General features: G+C 41.4%; 1 protein-coding gene across 6 annotated transcripts in view; it reads left to right on the forward strand.

Annotated features, from left to right (window-relative positions):
* Nucleotides 1-8,042, forward strand: part of Wnk (Wnk kinase) — a 202,527-nt gene extending 194,485 nt beyond the window's left edge. For all 6 annotated transcript variants that reach the window (XM_017609208.1, XM_017609210.1, XM_017609212.1 and 3 more), the window contains one exon: nucleotides 5,984-8,042. In XM_017609208.1, coding sequence (XP_017464697.1) covers nucleotides 5,984-6,126 — 143 coding nt within the window. In that variant the 3' untranslated portion in view covers nucleotides 6,127-8,042. The remainder of the gene's footprint in view (nucleotides 1-5,983) is intronic.
* The last annotated feature ends 252 nt before the right edge of the window (nucleotides 8,043-8,294 follow it).

Genomic DNA, 8,294 nt, shown 5'->3' on the forward strand with positions numbered 1-8,294 from the left:
TTCATTGTGCAGAATGTCGAATCGTCTATCTGCTCAGCCAAGTCTGTTCCGCTACAATCGTTTGACAGCCTTGAGTGCCAAAGATCGTGGTGCGCATTAAAGTCACCTACTACCATACGGTTTTCACCTCTGAGGAGCGCACCTATATCAGGGTGATATCCTGCCGGGCAGCAGGTGACAGGGGGTATGTATATGTTAAATATTTCGAGCTCGACATCGCCTGACCGGATAGCGATGCCCTGACATTCTAGGGTGGTATCCCTGCGGTCGATGTCTGCTTCGATAAGACGATACTGCACGGTGTGGTGCGTGATGAACGCTAAGCCAACACCATTATCTCGCTCGCGATCTCGGCGGTGCACGTTGTACCCGGCACAATTCAACAGAGTTGAATTGCTGTGCAACTTTTTCTCTTGGACCGCAGCTGTCAATATACCATGCCGACGCATGAATACGGTTATATCCTCAATCTTGCTCTGTAGCCCGTTGCAGTTAAATTGAAGGAGCTTCATGTGGTTGGAGAGACGTGTTGTGATGTGGGGTGTAAGGGATGTGTGTGTTCTTACCGCCGGTGGCTGTGTGCGCTGCTGTGATGGTTGCCGCCCTGTGGTGGTGGCGGGAGGCGTCGCAGTTGAGGTCTGCGACCGAGCAGCGCAACACGGGCCCTCGAAGTTCCTCGGCCAATCTCGCGTGGTACGCAGACCTGAGCATGCCCTAAAGTGGCACCAGCCAAGGCAGGTGTTGCACTTGACTGATGTCACATTACGGAATATCCTGGTCTGACATACCGTGCAGATTGTAGGAGGAATCAGGAGTTGTTGGCGGCGGCGTGTGGGTGGTGGTGCGGTTGAGTGTGTTCTGTGGTCTGTAGCAGTTGTGGTGTGGTCTATTATGTTATGTTGTTGTACTGTGGTGTTTGTGTGGGGCTGCTCAGGTGGACTGGGAGTTGGAGGCTGCTCTGTTTAAGCAGCAGGGGGACACAAAAGACGTGGTCCACTGCCGATGTGTCCGTAGTCCTGAGCAGGCTCTGAGGTGACTCCACCTCTCGCAAGCATTGCACTTGACTGAGGTGGAATTGTGGTGTAGTCGTCTGTGGCATACACAGCAGGTGTAGGTTTCTGGCCCTGGGTTTGACTCGTTTGAGTAGAAGAAAACGTAGCGAATGTAGCCCTATGGACGAACAACTTCTGAGATACTCCGCCGACCTAAACGGGGTTAGATCGCCGAAACAACAGTCCTTGGTCGGGTAAAACCCGAGTCATTCCGGTACATAGAACCGGCTGTCGTGGGAATGATCCTATATTGGTAGGTTTCCCCGGTTTCAGCAGTGGGACCACTCCTTGATTTCCACACATCAGGAATCATGAGAGTGGCCATTGACAGGTTGAGGGCCTCCGTTAGGTATGCTACTCTCTCGTTTCCAAAATGTATGCAGAGTCCGTCGGCTCCAATGGCTTTGTAGTTGTGCACTGTTTTTGGGCAGTGTGTGCATTAGGGTGGTCCAAAAAAAAGTAAAGTCGGAAATTTAATGCTCTCACCCCCTAGGATTGTTCTATACCGAAAAAAGTATACCCGTTTTTTTTAATTTTAAAATCAATATATATTTAGAGGTCACTCAAAGCGCTCAAAGTTTCCCATGTATTTTGTATGGGGGAAAAAAGACTTTTCGTAGAAATGGCATAGAATCCATGAAAATCAAAATTTTTCAATCTAAAAACTCTGCTTCTCTTCGAAAGACTTCAGAGAATAATACCCAATTGTTCATTTAAACATTTTTTAATTTTAAAAATTTTTTAAGGGTCGCCGAAAAATCCCAAAAAAAATCAAATATACAAAAAGAAGCGTTAAAAATTATTATTTGCATTAGCATTAAATTTCCGATTTTACTTTTCTCCCATACATTTTTGGACCACCCTAGTGTGCATCCTCCTGGTCACTCGACGTTTGGCCTTGTCTACCGAAGGATGCAGTGCAAACTGCCGGATAAAATACTGTCGTCGCGCTTCGCCGAGTTGGACCAGAACCTCACGGTTGATAAGAGCTTACTCACACCAGAAGCGAAGTTACAGGACTTCAAGTGCTCTTCCCACTTTTCCGCTTGTGCTGATTTACCAGTTGCCGAATATCCAAATTAAGGTTCTTCAGGCGAGGATCACCGGGATCAACCTGGCGTAGGCGGTCACACTCATTTGCTAGTACAGCTGCTTCAGCCGGGAAATTTGAGCGAATTACCGCGATGCATCCGGATGGTTTGAACCGAGCCTCAGCGGCAGTGACTACTCTGCGGAACTGGTATTCGCCAGCGTGTATATCTGAGGGTGTGGGAAGGGCGGCGAAGCTGCCCTCGTTAACGTCCGCGAAGCCGTTCCATTCAGCTATGTATGTTAAAGCTGGTATAGGTTCGGTGTTCCGCGGGTGCAAATTCAGTGGACTTATTGATCGAAATGATTATTGGCAGATAGTCTGATGCCAGCCTTAGCATAGGTCGCCACGATATGCTATTTATCAGACCAGCAATTGTTAGGTCTGGCGAGCTGCCGCAGATGCCCACAATCCTGATGGGGGCGTCGTCGTTCTGAGTGGCGCACCTATGTCAGGGTGATATCCTGCCGTGAAGCAGGCGACGGGGAGTATATACGCGTTAAATATTTCGAGCTCGACATAGCCTGACCGAACAGCTATGCCCTGACATTCTAGGGTGGGGTCCCTCGGGTCGATGTCTTCTTCGATAAGACTATACTACTGTGTGGTGTAGGATGAACGCTAATCATCCGCCATTATCTCGATAGCGATCTTTACGGTGCACATTGTAGGCGGCGAAACTCAACAGAGTTGAGTTGCTGTGCAACTTCACTTCTTGGACCGCAAGTATCAATATGCCAATCCGATCCATGAAGAATACTATCTTTTCAATCTCGCTCTGGAGTCCGTTGCAGTTCAGTTGTAAGAGTTTCGTATGCCTTGGGAGGCTGCTCGCGTATACGGGGGGTGAGGGACGTGTGGGGTCTATCTTGGGCCTGTTACGCCCTACGCTGTTGCTGTTGCTGCCTGGTGGTGGGTGGCAGTAGTGGGTGCGATGTAGTGCTCTGCAGCAGGGGACGCGGTAGTTGTCCACTCGTGTGTGGGGCGTAGACCAGAGATACTGTGGGCAACCAGGAGTTGCTGATTGGCTCGCACATGCCAGTTGTAGTGGCTGGTCAATTGGTGTGGTGGTTTGGGGGGTGGTAAGGTTTGCTGTTGCTAAGGGGATGTTCTTGGAGCCGTGCAGGCTCTTTGGGTGTTAGTTTGCACCTGCGCCTTGAGCGAGCGGGTTGCCGTGGAGGCTGGTTGTGCCGTTTTGCTTGAGCAACAGGAGGCCACAAAGCTTGTGGTCCACTCCCTGTGAGACCTAAGGCCAGAACAGGTTCTTAGGAGACTCCATCCGTTGCAGGAATGCACCTAGCGGGAGTGGAGTTCGGATGGAGTTGTCTCTGGCAGACACAGCAGAAGTATGTTCCTGGTCCAGGGTTAGGCTCAATGCCCGCCCCGAGAAGAAGGGTGTTCAGAAATCTGGTTGCAGGGTATTTCTCCATGGCATGAAATGATTGAGGGGTATCGCCGATCTAAACGGGGTTAGGTCCAAAACAACAGCCCTTGGTCGGGTAAAACCAGAGTCATTCAGGTACGTAGAACCGGCTGTCGTGGGAATAAATTTTCTTTTGCCGCTCGCCGAGTGCCAACTCCTTATCATTTTGTGGGGATGTAAGAGAATGTTCGAGAGTTTGGCAACTCTAGTGAATTTATGTATTCAGCAGAGAGACTCCATCCGTTGCAGGAATGCACCTAGCGGGAGTGGAGTTCGGATGGAGTTGTCTCTGGCAAACACAGCAGAAGTATGTTCCTGGTCCAGGGTTAGGCTCAATGCCCGCCCCGAGAAGAAGGGTGTGCAGAAATCTGGTTGCAGGGTATTTCTCCATGGCATGAAATGATTGAGGGGTATCGCCGATCTAAACGGGGTTAGGTCCAAAACAACAGCCCTTGGTCGGGTAAAACCAGAGTCATTCAGGTACGTAGAACCGGCTGTCGTGGGAATAAATTTTCTTTTGCCGCTCGCCGAGTGCCAACTCCTTATCATTTTGTGGGGATGTAAGAGAATGTTCGAGAGTTTGGCAACTCTAGTGAATTTATGTATTCAGCAGAATCAATGATGACAACTTGGCCGTGCAATATAGGATCAGCAAATATTTTAAATTCGATTCACATGGATTTAGTTCAAAAAACCCTCGGTAAGGAATAGCTATCAGTATTTGTGATAGGTAACACTACTTATTTTATTTTATTGTTTTTAAAACGAAGGCGGACTAGTAATGGCCTTTCAAACAATAGATAGTTCTGAATTTGAATAAGTCCGACCTCAATAGTACTTGTCGAGTAAATTAAATTTTTTATAGATATCTTGACTCCAGCGACATCTATCAGCCAATTTTAAAAAAGAGCATTTCTCTTTGGTTAGGTGCATGGATAATATACAAAGGCTCTGAATTTAAATCGAAGCGGGCTGTAATTAGAATTTGTAGAGATATGTCGACTACAGTGACAAATAATAGAACAAAATCCTGACATGTTGGAGCAAAACGGACTTCAGATTCGTGTTAAGGGTACCAAAACACATGGGGGTAGGATATTCCTGTCAAAAGGACATGGCACTTTTTCGTGGGGCTGTGCAATTCTTTCTAAAGCAGGGAGCACACGGTATGTACAAATGTATAAATCGTGTGATCCCCGCTTAAAAAATACCCCCTTATTTATGAGGGTAATATTTGTTGGGAATTTCAACCTAATTGGACTTCAAGTACGGTTTTACGATAATTCTCGACTCCGACGCCACCTATCGTGATTATTTTCAAATAAACTGTGTACAATATTTCCTTTCACGTGGCTAATACATGACTTGCATGTGAATGAAATCACACTGTAAATACGGTTTTAAAAGATATCTGGAGTTCAGATCGGTTCAGTTGTTTTCGAGTCTATAGGCGACACATTCTTAATTCGATTTGACAGTTCTCTTTCTCTGTGTATTTTTTTTCTTCACTACAAAGTTAACGCAAAATGTAAGTTATTGCTAAAAGTTTATAAATTTCTTTATTAACTTTACTTTAGGTACTCAGAAAAAGTGTTAGTTTTGATTTGTGAACTGGTTTCGATAAATTTCCAATTAAAATTAGAGACAGCAGCGATTTGTTCGTAATTCGCATAGTAATTCGATCTGAATTACCAACAAATGAGGTAATTCGTTCTCAAAATTTTGTATGGCGAATTACGTAACTCGAAGGGTAATTGGAGTGCGAATTACGAACGAAAGAGTGAAGTACGTAATTGGGGTGGCGTGGGAAAGCCGTATTATTCATTCCAAAAACTACTTTATATTACAACTTTCTTAACTTAAATGCCTATCACTTGATATGCATAGTATCTTAATTAATTTTGTATTTAATTTAAAGAGTAGGTGGCAGCTTCATCCATTGCGCTAATCATACTGATCACCAGCTCGGGGGTAGCACCAATGCTATGCTAATTTTCGTGATGCGGTTCAAAATTTATAAGCGGTGAACAGACAATTTTAAATATTTATACATAAGAAGATAAATTATGTTCGATTTTTAGATGGGTGGCATCCTTATTTGAAAATATGTATTCTTACTTATTTAATTAATTTTATTTTTTTTTTTATGTAGATGGAAACCAAACTTAAGTTTGGATTAAAGTATTCCCAACCAAAACTCATCACACACCAATCTCGAAATATATTATTTACTTGTATGATTGCTTTACTATAGACATAATTTTTTCCGAACACATTCGATAGTTTTCAGCCATTTTACTTAATATATAAAAAATCAACGGGATTTTTCGGAATTTCCAAACTTGCACATTATTATATATTTCTGATTCATTAAACGCATATAAAAACAATTTCGTATATTTTTCTTCCATTTTTCAGATTTGTCAAACATTCCTGATAGTTCATTGGCTGCATTAGTACAAGTTCTTTCGCAATTCAACACATTTCAAGAAGGGCCGCCGGAAGTTGTAGTCAAAGTTAACTCTAGTGATGAAAGATTACCTTCGGCACAAAGTGAGTAATGTGTTTCTGCTATCGTCTAATTACGAATACCACACAAAAGGCAGTTAATAAATCCAGGAGTGTAAAATATGTACATACAAAGGGATCTAAGTTATAAGAAAATATATGTTTATAAAATACGGTAAAGCTTTTATTGTTAAGCCTTAAATTATAAAATATTTCTCAAAGTTTTGATTTTAATCAAAATATAGTTGAATATGAAATACAAATATATTGTGAATGATCGTCTAGACTTTCAAGATATTTTGTCTCAGAAAATGGTGACATTAAATAGCGTACTCTTCGTTATGTGGCCCATGAGTATTTTATTAACAATTGAGAAACTGCAGGAAAGCTTACAACAAAAATGCACAGTGTGTGTCTCAAGGTTGTTAGCCTTCGAAAGCATTAAATTTATTATTTTATTTTTGTTTTGCAAAATCCATATTTTTAACAAAAATCATACGCTTACGTAGAATGCAATTCTTTCCCATGTCAAAGTTGTCATTTCAAAAATGGTGATATTAAATTTTATCTAGGATTTCCTTTATTTATTGTGTCATTTTAAATAATAAGCACCATTCTCTGTAGAAGAATTGAGAGAAAATACTTCATGTTTATGATCGCAGTTTCATGGCATCATTTTTTCGAGACACGTGAACATATTATGTTCATACTTGGCCTATGTTAGTTTGTAGTATACATATACATATATTATCTTTGATATATAAAATATAGACCGTTCTTATTCCCTCCTATTATGAATCCATACGATACACGATAAACGCTTGCATTCTGTTGTGCAGTATTACGAATTAAATTCTAGCGTATGAAATTCGATAGCTACCGTTTATCGTATAGCATTGAATTTGGTATTGTCATACGGCAGCTATCGTATCAGCTGTTAAATTCCATACCCTTGCATGCGGTTGTCCATTTGTATACGATACGATACAATTTAACAAAAATAAAATAATGTAAGTATTAAAATGGATAACAACATGAATTTATGGAAACGATCTGAACAAAATATTGAAATTTTTCGGGCCGAAAATTGCGAGAACAAAACATCGACTTGAGCGTATTACTTCTCCGAGGGGTGCGGTTTAGGTATTTGTACAATGACTTTGGATTGTTGTGCCCAAACGCGTGACCCGAATCTAAATTACACATGTAGCCAAAGGATTTAACTTTTCATTTAAAACAAAGATTTCGAATTTCCGAGCACTAGTTTATTGATAAATTCGGTTTGAAGTATGCACATTTTTTTAAACACAATAGAAACCGTAGGTTTTGCTAATCCAAGTAACGCCTTATTGCCAACACTCTGTTGGTATTATCCCTAAGCAAGAAATCTTAGAGTTATGAAAGCCTTTAATATATTTGTGAGGACGGCTTTTTTTACGTCCGCGCAAGTCGATCTCCACTTCTGTTAGAACATACATACATATGTATGTATATAACAGCTTCTTTTGAAAGTCGAAAGTTTCTCTGAAATCTAAAGAATTTTTTTAATAATTAACAAATAAAACTTATTCCAGTTACTTACATTATCGAGTTCACCTCCAGAGGATTGAAAGCATCTCTCAATTGCCTTCTTACTGTAGCCTCTATGAGAGTTTCATCAATTTGTTCATTTGAGTTTAGATAAAACGCAATTGAGGTTGAAAGAAACATGTTTTGTCTTAATTTTGTATGGCTTATGGGAAGTTTCGGTGCCTTTTAAGTTCAAATTGCTTGCTTTGAAAATGTTTTAGCTAGACAAGAACAGCTGTTTCATTCAAATTCACAACAAATGGTAAACAAATACCACTGTCATTCACAATAGTACATCTATCGGGCGTGTGGAAACCACTCTAAAAGAATTGTGTGATGGAAACTAACACATTCTCATTTATCTTACTAACGCATTTGCAAATTTTGCGTTGGTTAAAAAGAGACCACTAAATAAAGCCATAAGTTGGAGGAAGACGGAAGATCACATGTACACAAATGTTTACATCACGTTTTGCACATTGCTCTTAAAAAGTTGATAGAAGTACTTGACTGAGATCTCCATCACCAGTGAGTATCACATGATCAATCAAATGACTATCACTGTTCTTGTAGGGCATAATACGAAAACTTATTTTATACGATACGCTTGCAAGCGTTTATCGTCTATCGTATGAAAATTCATAATAGGGGG

This window comes from Rhagoletis zephyria, unplaced genomic scaffold, assembly GCF_001687245.7.
Source record: "Rhagoletis zephyria isolate East Lansing unplaced genomic scaffold, Rhagoletis_zephyria_1.1 Rzeph_scaffold_00202, whole genome shotgun sequence".
In the NCBI taxonomy this organism is placed as follows: domain Eukaryota; kingdom Metazoa; phylum Arthropoda; class Insecta; order Diptera; family Tephritidae; genus Rhagoletis; species Rhagoletis zephyria.